The 15,920-nt window shown below is 37.8% G+C and overlaps 2 protein-coding genes across 3 annotated transcripts; one reads left to right on the plus strand and one right to left on the minus strand.

Moving 5' to 3' along the window:
• Nucleotides 1-615: 615 nt before the first annotated feature.
• LOC127935331 (protein S100-A1-like) lies at nt 616-1,950 on the minus strand. The gene is made up of 3 exons (XM_052533112.1): nt 1,842-1,950; nt 1,594-1,770; nt 616-1,045 (listed from the first exon to the last, which is right to left on the minus strand). Exons 2-3 carry the CDS (start codon nt 1,732-1,734, stop codon nt 881-883), a joined length of 306 nt encoding a protein of 101 aa, XP_052389072.1. The 5' UTR covers nt 1,735-1,770; nt 1,842-1,950; the 3' UTR covers nt 616-880.
• Nucleotides 1,951-3,432: 1,482 nt separating this feature from the next.
• Nucleotides 3,433-13,171, plus strand: LOC127935323 (tripartite motif-containing protein 46-like). Of its 2 annotated transcripts, XM_052533101.1 has the most exons (12): nt 3,433-3,549; nt 5,075-5,330; nt 5,423-5,573; nt 5,964-6,162; nt 6,386-6,532; nt 8,064-8,159; nt 8,243-8,496; nt 8,602-8,723; nt 9,097-9,435; nt 10,328-10,557; nt 10,657-10,724; nt 11,684-13,171. In XM_052533101.1, exons 1-12 carry the CDS (start codon nt 3,526-3,528, stop codon nt 12,120-12,122), a joined length of 2,325 nt encoding a protein of 774 aa, XP_052389061.1. In that variant the 5' UTR covers nt 3,433-3,525; the 3' UTR covers nt 12,123-13,171. The 2 variants fall into 2 exon arrangements, with proteins under 2 accessions (XP_052389061.1, XP_052389062.1); XM_052533102.1 differs by lacking the exons at nt 10,328-10,557; nt 10,657-10,724; nt 11,684-13,171 and adding an exon at nt 9,578-10,022.
• Nucleotides 13,172-15,920: the final 2,749 nt, after the last annotated feature.

Raw genomic sequence — 15,920 nt, forward strand, 5'->3', positions numbered from 1 at the left:
AAATAGTTTCTAGAGCCTTACTAGCTGTGAAAAAGGATAACATGTACTGTAAATAGTATATATATATATATATATATATATATATATATATATATATATATATATATATATATATATATATATATATATATATTATTTTACAGAAAAATTGACTGGATATACATATGATTAATGTATAATGTATGCATGCATGTAGCACCATCTTTTTCATTGTGTGACATGTTGTAATTTGCACAACTCACAACTTTTTATGGTGTTTTAGTTTTTTTAGTTTTTTTTTTAACAAAAAGTTTCTTTGAGGAAGACATTTCATTAACTGAACATTTTGTATGTTTTTAAACAATAGTACGGTCCATTACATGCATTGTGCTTTCAGTCACTTACGTCTTTGTTTTCATTCCTGTTAAAAAATGAAATATGGTGCCGTCTAAGGCTTATTGAGTTCTAACTCCCTTTCTTGCCGAGCAGTTTTGGGTTTGCATTGTAAGTTGTAACCATTACCAACATGGATGGGACACACCCTAGACGTAAAGAGAGAGAGAGAGTACAAAAAAACTCATACTTGTCATACCTGAATAGACATGTATTTTAAATATAAATTTCTGCACATGAAGACTTTTTTAATATTAAAGCTTTATTATAAATATTAACATAGTTTGCTTTTAACACAGATGGGGTTGAAGCTAAAAGAAAACTGTCTGTAGGCCAAAGACCTGTCATACACACCCACTGTACTTTAACCAAAAGTAGTTTTTATGGTTTTCATTCGATACTGATCTACACATGAACATACTCAAAGGATAAGTAAAAAAAAAATCTGACATTTTAATAGACCAACATGATTAATTTTACAGTTTGTCTGCACGGATCATTTTCCTCTTCATTTCCAGCTTTGTGTCTTCTTTAACTGCATCCTGTAGCACGCTTCACAGGCGATGGACAAACCCACAACCAAAGACACAAACTCCTCAAAGTTCACCTCCCCATCTCCATTGGCATCCAAGTCCTTCATAATTCTGTCTATAGTAGTCGGATCCTTTTGAGACTGTGGGGAAAGAGAGTAAAATGTTTTTGATAAACGAGAGAAAAACTTATCTGGTCTGGATTTCCTTTTCTTGGAAAATGAAAGAGGAGAGCAGAATACAAGAATGTGTGCTGCTCTTAAGTTTATTTATTATTTATGCATCTTCACTGCCACTTAATTATCTTTCATGTAGCTCTGCCATACTCTACATTTGACATTTTAGACACTGCTCTACCCCAATAAACTTATATTATTACCTCAGGACTACTTATAACTCTTAACACTGTCTACATGTATTGTATCTGTTACTGACACTTATTTGTATGTAATGCTCTGACTGTGTCTGTTCTTCCTATGGTCACTGAAGTCACTCAAAATCTCAGTGCCCTCCACGTACGTCTATGTCTGTTTATGTCCTGTTATTGTCACTGTATGTCTGACCCTCTTCACAAGCATTTCAATGCCCAGTTTTCCCCAGTGTTAACTATACAATTGATGAATGCATTTTCCTCTTGACTTTTGACTCTTGACAGAATGATAGTATTTATGAGAGAATGACAGTTTTTCACCTTGAGAAACCCAGAGAGCTCGTTCTCCATCAGGGTTCGGAGTTCACGGCGGGTCAGGGAGCCACTCTTGCCCTCTTTTCCAGCGTAGCTGTGGAATACCATGATGAGGGACTCCATGGCGGTCTCTAGCTCGGATGGCATGGCTGCTCACTGTCTGGGTCTGGCCACCTTAGAAAGCTGATATCAATCTAATATTTACATTGATCTTGACCATGCATTTCTATGAAATGGCAGAATGAAGAGCTTACCGTTTGTGCTTCTGAGTGAAGATTTTGAGAAATGCTGGTCATCTCTCTCAAGACTTTATATGACCGAGCCCATGGGCAGGAGAAGTTCTTATCAGGGGAAGTTGAGCAATACGTTGATTAGAGCACAGCATACCTAAAGTCTACAAGTTAACCGGACTTTGTGTGTACTTTGTGTGTAGATTGCATGCCTCAATAGGGAACAGTAATGTTAGTATATGAAACACCAGAAATTGTACAATATATACACACAAGCTGTCAAAAGTTTGAAATAATTACGATTTAAAAAAATTTGTTTTTGAAAGAAGTCTCTTATATTCAGCAAGGCTTCATTTAAATTAAAATACATTTTAAATGGAATTTATTCATGTGGTGGTAAAGCTGAATTTTCACGTCATTACGCCATTCTTCAGTGTCACGTGATCCTTCAGAAATCAATATGATGATTTGGTGTTCACGAAACATTTCTTGTGATTATCAATGTTGAAAACTGTTTTAAATTTTTTTTAGGAAAACTGTGAAACACTACAGTCCAACATTTTGGTATAATTAAGATTTATTTTGAACCTTTATTCATCAAGGACGCATTAAAATAAAAGTAAAGACATTCATGTTACAAAAGATTTCTATTTCAAATAAATGCTGTTCTGTATGACAGTTTCGTACATAATGCTGATGAATCATTTAAAGATTATACAATTAAATCAAACAATTTTTTTAATAGATTTTTGTGTTTCTTAATCCCTGTCTGGTCACCTCCCGAGAGTGATGGAGAAACTAAGCTTTTCGAAACTCTGAATCAATTGAACCAATTGCTTTGCAAAATGATTCACTACTTCGAAGCGCTCGAGACAGCGCATATTCGCGGCATCTGCTGGTCAAAAGCTTTAAGTGCAATTAAAACTCAGCCGAAACAGGTATAATGACACCTTTTACAAAGCAATTGCAAACGTTTTCATGAAAGTGTAATCTATTAAATGCAACCTACAAATCATTACAAACTATTAAATATTAAGGCGTTGTAAAAATCATGTTCTTTTATTAATGCACAAGGCATGTTTTGTGTCCTTTTAGACAAGGATTGATAAACTAGGCCAGTTAGACGTAAATATCATTATCCATTATTATAGGCTACACGCATAGACCTACGTATTCAAATTAATTCATATTTAAAAATGAACCTACATCATAAAACTGACCGAAACACTGGACACTCGTTCATTGGTTCAACAGATGTGCATGAACCTGCAGCGTGCTGCTGATGAAGCGGACGAGCTGGTTACCACGGAAACGGGATGCGGGCACGAGACCGAGAGCGTCGGTTTGAAAGCATCTCCAGCTGCGCGCGGATGTAGCGACATCCTACTAACCTACATTTTAACCTGAAAGAGGCTATGGAGGCTAACGGAATATTTCCCCATTGACATATAAAGATCTACCAAGGCGAAACGGAACATAAACGGTACGTTTTGCAAGAAAATGAGAGAATGCATTTAATCCGCATCGTGCATGTGGCAGTGTGAAGCTTCTTCTGCATGCGCTGCTTTATTGATTTAATTTAATAAGCTGCCTGGAACCTGCAATCAGTCTTTACATTCATTGCAATCAAAAGTGTGTGTGTATCTCGGTAAGTCGCAGTGGTATGCGACAGCAGTTGCTGTCATAAGACAGCAGTCAGCTTCCTGTAATGGCGCCCAGATTTCAGGTGAAGGTAAGGGCGCTGCCGAATACGGCACGAGCCGTGCTAACCGGTTATACGCTCATGTCTGTAGCTCAAACCTCAGTCGCGTTTATTTTGAAGTAAAATCCGGTTAAACGTTGGTTCTGCGGGATGGGGTGACGTATAGTGCGGGTTGACATTGCTTTGAACGACCGCGCGACGATACAGAAGCCCAAGAGTGCTAATAAATAAGCTGCTATAGGCCTTCCTAAAGCATGCGTTTTGATGTTTAAACTAAGATTTAAAATGAAAAGATATAGGTTAGATTTTACAATTATATTTCCATTGAATGCGACAGGCCAGTGGTTAACCAATAATAACAAGCCTATTTTATTTGCATGGGAAATGGTTTTCAGATTCAATTTATTATAGAATTTCTATAATTACGTCAAAGTTACCAAACTCATTTTTTTTAATGATTTGTGCATACTGTATGCTTTTGTGGAGATGAAAACTGTTTATGCATTTAAAAAAAAAAAGGCTCAGTCAGTCTTCAAACAGTCACCACAAATATGTCTCTACGGTGCTAGTTTGATGGACAAGGTCACTGTGGCCTTCCAGAGCTTCCAGTGTCACCCAGCTGTCTGCTTAAATCACGAACATCAGTTCACTATCCATTTTTAAAGAGCAGTGCAGGCCTGTAGCAGTACACCAGAGACAGCTATTTATAAAGGTATAAAGGCAGCATGAAAATCTAGTCTCTTTACGCATTTATCCACCTCTTTCCTCTTTCTTTAAATCGGTGTGCAACAGCGACATCATAATTCTTCACAGAGTCCAAATGTTCTGTTCCAAATATGACATAAGGAGCTAAATTTATGGATTATTTGGCGGTGGCATTCTCTAAAATGTTCAGTTTGTTGTTCAACTTGACGCTAGTAACACTAAAACCATGGGTTTGCTCCCAGGGAATGCCATACTGATAAAATGCATAGCTTATTTGCTGCAAGCATGTAGCAAAATGTTTAATTTATAATAATAAAAAAGTTCTTATAAGGGTTTATGTGATTAACCCAAGTCCGCCCTTATCAAACATATTGATTTTATATTAGAGGTTGGCTTGAGTTTAGGAACAGGGCCTGGAATAGCATCTTAGAGGTACATTCAGGGTTATGGTTGTTGATCTGGGAACATGTGGATAATTTATGTTGTGATTTTTAAAATTTGTTTTGTTCTGCACAAATTATTTGTGTATTCAGGAAACATTTAAAAAAAAGTCTGATTAGATGTCTGATTGCACCATTACAATGAAGCATTTTTATAGACATACAAAAGTGTGGGGTCAGTAAGATCTTTTATTTTTTTTTTATGAAGGTAATTAAAACATTTTTTTTTGCAAGGATGCATTAAATCAGCTAGAATTGACAACACTTTTAACTCTCGTAATATAACTGTAGCCTATGCTGTGTTTTTATAATGGTGTTTTACTGTAGTCAATATTTGTAAGATCTTTCTTCCTCTGTTACCTTTTTCTCACTCATCCTCTTTCTTTTCACCCTCCATTCATTTTTTCCAGTCCAATATGAGGAGTATGGAGCAGGAATTGCTGTGTCCTGTGTGCAAGGACATTGTGAAGCAGCCCATTGTACTTCCCTGCCTGCACAGCGTGTGTCTCATGTGTGCCTCCGAGGTGCTGGTTCAGAGCGGGTATCCCCAGCCCGAGCTACCCCCGGAGCCCAACTCGCCAGCTTCTACCCCCAACACGCGGTCCCCACGGCAGATGCGCAGACCCATGCCCAAGTCTGACCGAGTGGACCGCCTGCTGCGCTCAGGTGTGTACAGACAAGAAAGAGCATGCACCATCTTCAATGTCATGTAAACAGGTTAATATATTTAGTATATCTCACTGGGTGCGTATGTTTAGGTTCTGGGACATACCCAGGCCGCAGGCGAAAGGAAGGCCCTCCACTTGTCATGCTTTTTCCTTGCGTCCCCTGCGGACGAGATGTGGAACTAGGTGAGAGAGGATTGGCTGAGTGCATGAGGAATCTAACACTGGAGAGAATTGTAGAAAGGTAATAAATACACACATTCAAATACATTAAAATTATATATTTAAAACGAAAGAATATATTTTAAGTATTTATACTTTAGTTATTTGAAACTTAAATTCATGATATTATATTTTTGTAATGAAATATAATATAATCTGAGCATTTATACTTATTTACTTAATTGATAAGTGATCTGGTAATATTAAGTAGAATATTAAATATACAATATATTATATATTTTTTGGGGATTTATACTTATTTATTTGTTTAATTAGTGACTTAATAATCTTAAAATCTTGAATACAGAATTTACCAAGCATGTTACTAAATCTATATGAATAAAACCACATGCAGACAAATAAACAAATGCTTTACTGAAGGATCTTGCACTTTCTCTCTTGCTTTCTGTAGGTACAGGCACACAGTGAGTTTGGGCAGTGTGGCTGTGATGTGTCAGTTCTGTAAACCCCCACAGGCGCTGGAGGCCACCAAAGGCTGTACTGACTGCAGAGCCAGCTTCTGTAATGAGTGCTTCAAACTCTACCACCCCTGGGGCACTCCACGCGCCCAGCACGAACATGTTCAGCCCACCCTCAACTTCAGGCCAAAGGTAAGCCGCTTCTCCTGGAGCACCTAGGATTACTACCTGATTACCTCTCACACCTTGAGGTCCAGGTTCGGATGAATTATTTAACATAAACTGATTTTTATAATCCATTTTACTTCCATAATATGCTGTGTTTCTGAACGAAATTGAATATTCACAAAATGAATATGAAGATGCGACTACATTTATCAACAGAGGATCGTAAAGTTTCTTTCCGTCTCTCTAGGTGTTGACATGCCCAGAACATGACCAGGAGAGGCTGCAGTTTTACTGTAAGTCATGTCAGATGCTTCTTTGTTCACTCTGTAAGCTGCGGAGGATCCATACGGGTCACAAGATTGCACCTGTCACCCAAGCCTACCAGACTCTTAAGGTATCAATTCAATTCACCTCTATTTTAATGATTTACCTAGCATAAATGACTGTCATTTTAAGTTGCCATGGTTTTCTCTTTTAAAGAAATTGATTTAATAAATTTTTAGAAGCCAATGAACAAAAAAAGTTCATTTAAGTGCTCCTATTATGCCTTTTCGAATATTGCCTTTCATACAGTGTTTAATGTAGCTGAATGTGAATGTAAAGTATCTGCAAAGTTGTAAAGCTGAAAGTGCACAATAAATAAAACTTATTGTCTCCCAAAAGAAAGAACAGAATTTTGTATAATGCCTGCCTATCTTCTACGTTGTCTGGCCGTGATTAATTTGACCTGCCCTCAAACGCTGTAGTTGAGAAGTTGCTGTCCTATGCTACACTTAATTTGTTTTATTTCCACTTCTGAAAGATGAGGGTGCCAAGAATCAGTAGTAAAAAAATTTCCCACTGTAACACAGTAGTACAACACCAATCTATTTTTGTGTTCCCGTCATTTTACTGACGAGTGCTTCTCTAATTTCGGGGAGTTTCACAGAACACTTGCTCTTGAAAGATGGCTCAGTACACTGTTTATTTGACCCATCTGACTCCACTGAATCACAACCTGTAATTATGATAAATAATAGATGTTTATATTTTCTATCAAGGGTTCAAAATATGGAATTATGGCAATGGGCGTATCAGTGATGACACGCGCTGTACACGGTAAACCAATCACAACAGACTGGGCCATCTGACCAACCAGAGCAGAGTAGGCTGAATCTTAGAACAGCTTTGAATGAATCATTGGAAAATTAGGTGATATTAAATGCATATTTTGAGAATACAAAAGCATATTTTGAACTTGCATGCAGGTAAACCAATTGTAGGAGACTCCCAAAATGAAATTAGGAACCTTAAAAATGGCATAATAGGAGAACTTTAAAATGCAACAACAGTGCCACCTAATGGCAGTTCAGATGCAGTTAATGTAATTGTGTGGGGTTTTAAAACATCTTAAAAAAACAAACAATGGGGAAATGTCATGTGATCAGATGAGTTTATCCCTCAAAAACATTACGCTTGTGTTCAGTTTGTTTAGCGGTGATGTGTAAGTCTATTAATTGCATGTCTTAGATCCATGGTTTATGAACTCTTGAAAGCCAGGAAATCACAGTAAACACACACTCCATTATCGGTGATCCTTCTGTAGTGAATCATTTTTACTCTGACAGGACAGGATTTTCTTAAGGATGACAGTATTCCCATGATTCAAGGGATATGAGGTCACTAAATGATCCAATGAGCAAAAATTACACTTCTCATTCACAATGATGTTTGAAAGCTTTTCAAAATCTGATCACAAGTGGGCTATAGCATGCTAAAAATAAATGTTATGAAAATACGAATGCATCATATCACAACAATTTTCAATGCATGAATCAAACTCACTTTTCTGACATTTCTACTCTACTATTTATGCCAAACTATAATGAAATATATTATAATAAAGTAAAAAATCTTTTACACTGTGTGTTGTTTTTAAACCCTAGGACAAGATCACCAAGGAGATGAACTTTATCCTGTCCAATCAGGAAATGGTGATGACTCAGATCACACAACTGGAGAATGCAATCACTCAAACTGAGGTAAGGCCTCTTTCCCCCTCTTTGTCACAAAAGGAAAGCAGGTGTTTGATATGCTGAGCGGTTGTCTGTGTGCATGAATGCAGGTGAACAGTGTATCAGCCAAAGAGCAGCTCTCTCACTGCATGAAGGAGATAATGGCGTTTCTAACCGAGCGGCAGACAATGCTGGCCCAGGCTTTGGAAAGCTCACGGCAGAGAAGGGCAGAGGCTTTGGCCAATCAGGTGGCTGAAAAACGCAGCTTGCTGGAACATGCCGGCTTGATAGCTTTCACTCAAGAGCTGCTCAAAGAAAATGACCCATCGAGCTTTGTGCACGCAGCCAGAATAACACACAACAGGTGGGACGCCAAACACACCTTAATATCTGCTGATAATACTGATGTCTGTTCCCAAAATCTGAAAGCAGAAAATAAATCAGAAAAAATGACCTCTCTTTCTGGTAGATTGGCCCAATCTATTGAATCTGTGCAGCGGTTTTCTCTTTCTGCTGATCCTTCGTTCCGTCACTTCCAGCTTGATGTTTCCAGAGAGCTCAAACTCCTCACAGATCTGAACTTCATTCAGGGTAGGACAATGAACAAAGGAACACTAACATTTTATAAAATACTGCCAAAAAACTCATAATGTTTGTCTTTAATGTTTATCCATAATATGTATTATGGTTATCATATCAGCACTACACTGATTTAAGACGTAAGGTGTATGTATGTGTTTGATTCACTAAAAAAACATGATTGCAAAACTTTTTCATTCTGGAGTCAGTTTGATTCAGTATTGTGTTGTGAGAGATACAATAATGCTCTGGATTTCATGGAAAGCTCACAGAAAGTTATGAGAGTAAATAAACACATTGAAAAGTAATGGATCTGAAAATAAGATAGTATGGTGCAAACTGGATCTTACTTTACTTGCAAAACCAAAATGACCTATCCCATCAGCCCCTCTCGCTCCTGTGATTGACACCCAGCGAACCCTCGCCTACGACCAGCTCTTCTTGTGTTGGCGCTTGCCTCAAGAATCCAATCCTGCCTGGCATTACTCTGTGGAATTCCGGCGGCGGGGGGTGGTGCCAGGGGGCGGGGCAAGAGGGGGGATTCGCGGGGGATTGGCTGCTGCTCGATGGGGCTGGCAGAGATTGGAGGAGGTGACCGGGACCTGTGCGGTGATTGACAGGCTGGAGATGGACAGTGTGTATGTGCTGAGGGTGAGAGGCTGCAACAAGGCCGGCTTCGGCGAATACAGTGAGGAAGTATATTTACACACACCACCAGCTCCAGGTATGAAACACCTTCTGAAGATTTTCCAACATAATACATTCCCAAATGATACTCATCTGCTCATCTGTTCTCTTTATCTTTTTTCTTTTTTATCCATTCCCATCTCCTTCTCTACAACCTTTGGTTTTTCCATGTTTTCCAGCTTTTCTGACAACAGTGCTATACAGCCACCTTTCCTGTTCCCTTTCTATAGCCCTTAAAACTCTTTGTTATTATCTTTTTTCTTGTTTATTTCCCTCATCATTTGATTATTTGAGTCATTTATTCTTTAAACCACCAGTATGTTTCTTTTCCACACAAAACTCTCAATGTAGTGAAGTATTTGGATCTGATGTGAATGTTGTTCCATTCGCTTTGTAAATGTGGCCATGAGCAAATGCTCCATAATTTTTATTAATAACATTAAACGGAGGCCCGTGTTACAAATAATAATCTAAGATTTGCAAAATCCAACCAGAAGGCAGATTTTCATGACAAAACCCTAACATTAGCTTCTGCTATGAATGAAAACGACATGAATCTAATTTTTAAGATGAAGTAAACTCATTTTTAATGTGAATAGACCTTAACTCTGAAATACTGATGAGGAAAAACACCTTTTTCTTCTCTGCCTGTCTGCTGAAATGCAAATCTTCCTCATTTTGCAGTGTTGATTTCACCCTGCTTTTCCCAGAGTGCATTTCTTTGTCTTCTTTCCTTGTTTACAGTTTTCCTGAATGCTGTATTTATGCCTTGTCCTCCTTTTGCATACTTCTATTCTCCCTTTTCACCCACTCTTACGTCCCTCCGTTTGTTGTCTTAATTCTGTGTCCCTCTTTCCCCTCTTCTTCTATCCTCCTCACAATTCCTCCTGTATTCCCTCGCTGTTGTCTTCCTCCCGCCTCCCCGACAGTGTTGAATTTTTACCTGGACTCTCGTTGGGGTCTGCACGCGGACAGACTGGTGCTGAGTAAGGAGCAGCGGTGTGCCCGCAGTGTGCCGGGTCTCTCCCTGCTGCAGGCGGCCGATCGGGCCCTTACTTCCTGTCACCTGACAGCTGATCTGGTTGTGGGTGATGTGGCCATAACACAGGGTCGACATTATTGGGCATGCTCAGTGGAGCCCGGCTCATATCTGGTCAAGGCAAGTTCTGTAAATAAGACAAATATATTATATCTCCTGTGAATCCTTCTATATCACTTTTTATCTTTTTTTTTTTTTGTCTTTGGCTCTGTTCTACAGGTTGGTGTGGGCCTGGAATCCAAACTTCAGGAATGGTTTCATCTGCCTCAAGATATGGCCAGTCCAAGGTAAGAACAAAATCACAAAATGGAAAGGCAGAAATGAAATGCAAAGTGGAATAGTAAGTAGATATGTTACTGTTGTTGTTAAGATATAATATGTAATACTTCCAATTTTGCTTTTATTATGACCAGAATTGGTTAAATTGATAATAGATTTTTTCCCCTAGTGTTAAAACATTTTAAAAAATCTAAAGATTTTTCCACTGTAGAGAAACTTTTGTGTAATTGAACGGTTCCATGGATGTTAAAAGTTTTTATTGAAACGTCAATTCCAATAAAGAACCTTTATTGTATTCAAGTCAGAACCATAGCGTGGCACTAGTCTAAACAAAAAATGATATTATGAACAATAAACCAAATTCAAATTCAAAATTATGAAAGATATCATCATTAGCCTGATGGAGTTTCGCCTTTGGCTTGCTTAGTTGGGATTTAAAAGAAAAGATTCTTAATAATAGAATTGATTTGACTTCATTGACACTATCGGATGAGAACAAAGCTCGAACTGAACTGAGCTGGATGAGCTGCTTTACAGCTCAATCGAACTCATTTCATAACTGATGAATTTTGCAACACCAAAACTGGAACTTTTTAGTTGAACTTGTTTCACATAATGTAAGAACTATAAGTTATAATACTGAACCAAAATTAATCAACACAGAACTGACTTGAGCTGAATAGTGCCATTATTGTTTTATTTAGAGCAGCTTTACAGCCAAATTAGAATTTATTTGCATCATTGTTTTCCAGTTTGTTACTGTGAAGCTGCCTTGAAACAATCTTTACTGTATAAAGCGCAATATAATGTGTCTCGACTAGAATGCTGAGTTTGTGACATGAAAATACGACTTCGCTTGGTTGGTTATGTTTGTGATATTTCCGACTCCACTTGAAGGACAAACAGCATGTTCAATGTTCTTGATTTCCATTTTTCATGTATTGAATCTATCTTCTTTGTGTGATAGATATGATCCGGATAGCGGCCATGACAGCGGAGCAGAGGATTCGTCAGATTCTCCTCCCCCTTTCTCTTTTCTCACAATGGGGATGGGCAAGATCTACCTGCCCTCTTCTGCCAACTCCCATCATGCCAATGCCAAGCACCGAGAGTCTGGTTTCACTAATGGCAACGGGCCTTCATCGCCAGCTGGCGTCACCTATCCACTGCCTCCGAGACTAGGAGTGTGTCTGGATTTTGAGAAGGGGCGTGTCACGTTTTACGATGCCCACTCGCTCCGCCCACTGTGGGAGGGGCCTGTGGACTGCTCTGCCCCCGTGTGCCCTGCTTTCTGTTTCATTGGAGGCGGAGCTCTACAGCTACAGGAGCTGGTTGTCAATCGTAATGCAAATCAAACCCCTGTGAGACGAGTCACTATTCAATCACGTGTAACCAAACTGAACTGAACTCTGATTGATTATCTGATTGATTTTATAATTCGATTTTAGAGATGGATATTTTTAATTGCACACAAGATAAAACTAAAGCTTATTTTTATTTTTGTGGCTGTACTGCTTGCTGAATTACTGATGAATTATTAATTTGCTGATCTCACTTATATAATGTACCCAAGAAAAGTATTTAAAATGCATCTATATACACACACACACACACACACACACATTATGTATGCAAAAATATATATTTCCCAGCTTATAATCGGTGACCTCTCTGCTCCAGCGTAGGAAATGTGCCTCAAAGTTTTTTTTATAGTACATTCCACCCACACTGTAGTGATATAATATACCTTGTATTAAAGTATCTTTTGCTTATTAATCTCCAAACAGAGCAGAAATTCAAGACTGTTACACAAAGCCTCATTTTATAACCCACGAAACTGTTGTAAACATCTGCTCTTTTAACCTCTAGCCATGTGCTTTCAGGACAGATCTGTCAAACTCTTTCAGCTGTCAACTGGAGCATTTACAAAGATATTTACTCAAAATACGTCTAATGCCAGACCAAATGCTTCTTGCTTCTTTTTCTGCCATAAATGGTTAAGAAGAATTTTGATTTGTTGAGATATGTGGTTTTTTGACTGCAATCGGTATATAAAATGATATAAAATGAATTAGGGCACATTGACCTTATAGCATACACAAATTGTTGCTTTGAATTCCCATATACTATTGGACAATTGGAAAATATTTAAAGCTAAATGATTTAAGAGAAGCCTCTTAAGAATTAAAATATTCAATGCAATAGATTTGAATTGCACTGCTTTACTCAGTATTTATGCGATTAAAAGTGTATGTGTGTGTGATGCACTAACCCCACCATTATAAGTCACCTTATGCAAATTCATACTGAAGCTTGTAGAGAATATATTTTGGATTTCAGTCCAGCGTAAAGCTGTGCTTCCCTGGAATGGCTTTAGAGTGTAGTCTGGATCTTGCTGGAGAGAATGGTAGCTTTTGCCTGCTGGTAATAATTCTAATAAATAATTATCTGAAAATTCTAGTCGGAATATCATTTACAGATCATACTCAGAACTAATGTTGTATTACTGTTTTCTGTCAGTAGGGAGCAGCAGTTTGTTCAAACATGTGAGTGCTGGTCCTCTTGCAAAGTGGATTAGACTAGTACTTTAAACAACTCCATTTAGCTAAATATTTGGTTATACAAGGATTTCAGATCACAAATGAAAACAAGATAGAGTGGTCTGTGCATATGCATTGGTGTATGGCACTTTTATTAAAATTTTTAATCAAGCATATAAAGAAATAATGACGAGATCTGGTAATGTATGAACCCCCCCCCCCCCCCCACTTAAGGTTTGAACCCCCAAAGAAAACTTCAAAAGTATTCATTCTATTTACATACAAAAAGATAATAAACATATTTCAAGAATCTTTCCCAATGCATTTTAATGAGCACCAAAGATTAGTCTTTGTGCCAAATTGATACGCTTGTAAACAGAAATCTGCACGATCACTGTATGCTGGAGTTTACATCAACTTGAGTACTACCATCATCAGTCATGTTTTATAGATTTATATATCACAACTATATCATAAAAACAAAAAAAAAAAATTTATTTCAATTGCCTTTTTTTGAGAGCTAACTGCACTAGAGGTGACAAAACTTAAATATTTGAACAGAGTAGTCTGAAATTGGTCACTCTCATTTACTATTTCACATTTAGTGAATGAGAAACAGTGCTCTATAGAGAAATACAGAGTAATTTCAGGAGTGAGAGACTTTCTACTGTCATGTCAGGAAGATTGTAGACATCTAGTGATGTCACCTAATTTCTAATTGGTTAAACATGTAAACTTTTTAAAATGAAAAATGCTTTTATTATATTATTTAATCAATTTTATTTTTTTTACTTACGATATGTGCACCCTACTTTCATTTCAGTTTTATATTGGTTACAGTTCAAATGAGCCAAACAGGCCAAATAAGTTTAGATACTATGCAGATATGCATGTCTGTATATGCTTCTATAGAAAACCTCTTATATGACAATCCACATATGCCTTTAATTGCTGCCATATTGGTTAGAAACCAGAAAGTCGAGTGGTTAGGTATGTTTCAGCTTAGACAGACCCTTCGAGAGCCGATGAGCCAAAAAAAAAGAGGCAATTTTTTTCCTCTCATGGAATGTAATGTTTCAGAAATATAAAGTTTTAAAAGCACAGGCATACGTTTCTGGTGACAGAAATCCAAGACTATGTTGCCTCTCTCTCAGACACACACACACACACAAACACACACCTTCTCGCCCTCACTGAAATCATTGCTCTTGGGAGTGTGATGGCCCAATAAGAGCTGAGGGTGATATTTCTTAAAGATTGTGTGTCATAGGTTGATTTTCTCTCTTTCACCTCTCTTTTCATCTAAACGACAGATCCATCCATTCTCCTCCGTCATTCTCTCCCATTATCCACGATTCATCTCCAACAAAGTTTTGCACACTTTATCTTCATATTGATCTCTTTCTTTCTTTCTTTTTCCTCCCTCTCCCGTCATCCATTTGGCTTTTGGCGATTCTCAGCCCGGGGAGAAGGAAAACTTCACATCAGATTGGGTTTTGACTGACTGAAGGTATGTAGCCACAACACCACATGAAGCTGCAGCCTCTAATCCACACCAGGAAGTCTTCTGCACAGTCAGGGGGAAATAGTCAGGGGGGGATTTTAAATACCTCAGAAGCTTTGCAGCTGCTTAACCTTCGGTGATTTGTGTTTAATAAGAAGCCCCACAGACTAATAATATCCATAAAGCGTCCATCCGTAGTCTCGGTGGCTTGTCGTATAGCTGTGCCTGTTGATCCATTTTGTTATGAGCTTAGACCTATACCAGCTGTTGTAGGTCTACCCTGGTTGTTGACATCTGCGTCAAGCCTCTCGCTGACTAGACTAGAAAGGAGGGCTAGACGGTGGTAATACTCCGTTATTGTAGGGTAAAGACTTTCAACTGACCACTGCACGCTCATATTTTGATTTTATTCGCCGCAATGTCTATTGACTAATGGTAGGATTGAGTTTCGTGGAGCTTGCAGATGTATCTAAAAATGCTTTTACAAAAAAGTAATATCAGAGAGCTGTCAAACTTTTCACTTAGCACAAAAGTTATTTGGTAAAAGTAATAGCAAGGATCTAAACTGCTGGATATATTTGGCTGATTCTATAAGCAAACAGGGAAACCCGGGATTGTTTTACTGGAAAAATATAAATCTCAGTCAAAGTCAAATGTGTTTTTAACTTGAAATTGTTTTGTATATTGCTATTTTTAAACACCTTTAGTTCAAAACTCTACTAAAATGATTGGGGCATGTTGTCAGAAAATCTCAGTGTCTGTTAAATTACATGCATCTTTTATCCTCGGGCAAAATTTTTATTTTTATAGCCAAGACTTTAAGGTTTTTGTCCACACAGAAACTGACTTCTAAAAAACAGTTGTAAAATTGTGAAAACGATCCCTGGCTGTAATTAAAACTATGTATGCTATATACAAAATAGCTTTGTTAAAGAGTTGTGGTACTTTTTTGCTTCTTAATAAAAGTAACGAGATTCTGAATCATAGTGACTATAAAGGTCTAAAGTTCAAATAAACATTGTTTTTTTTTACCTAAACTGTCTTGCTTTAAAACTATAGGGGCATGTTGTCACAAAATCTTTCTTTACTGTGAAATAATGCTGAGAATTTTCCAATTATTGTTTGTAGCCAAGACTTGTTCTCTATACAGAAACAGAATA

The sequence above is a fragment of the Carassius gibelio genome, chromosome A19 (assembly GCF_023724105.1).
Source record: "Carassius gibelio isolate Cgi1373 ecotype wild population from Czech Republic chromosome A19, carGib1.2-hapl.c, whole genome shotgun sequence".
In the NCBI taxonomy this organism is placed as follows: Eukaryota; Metazoa; Chordata; class Actinopteri; order Cypriniformes; family Cyprinidae; genus Carassius; species Carassius gibelio.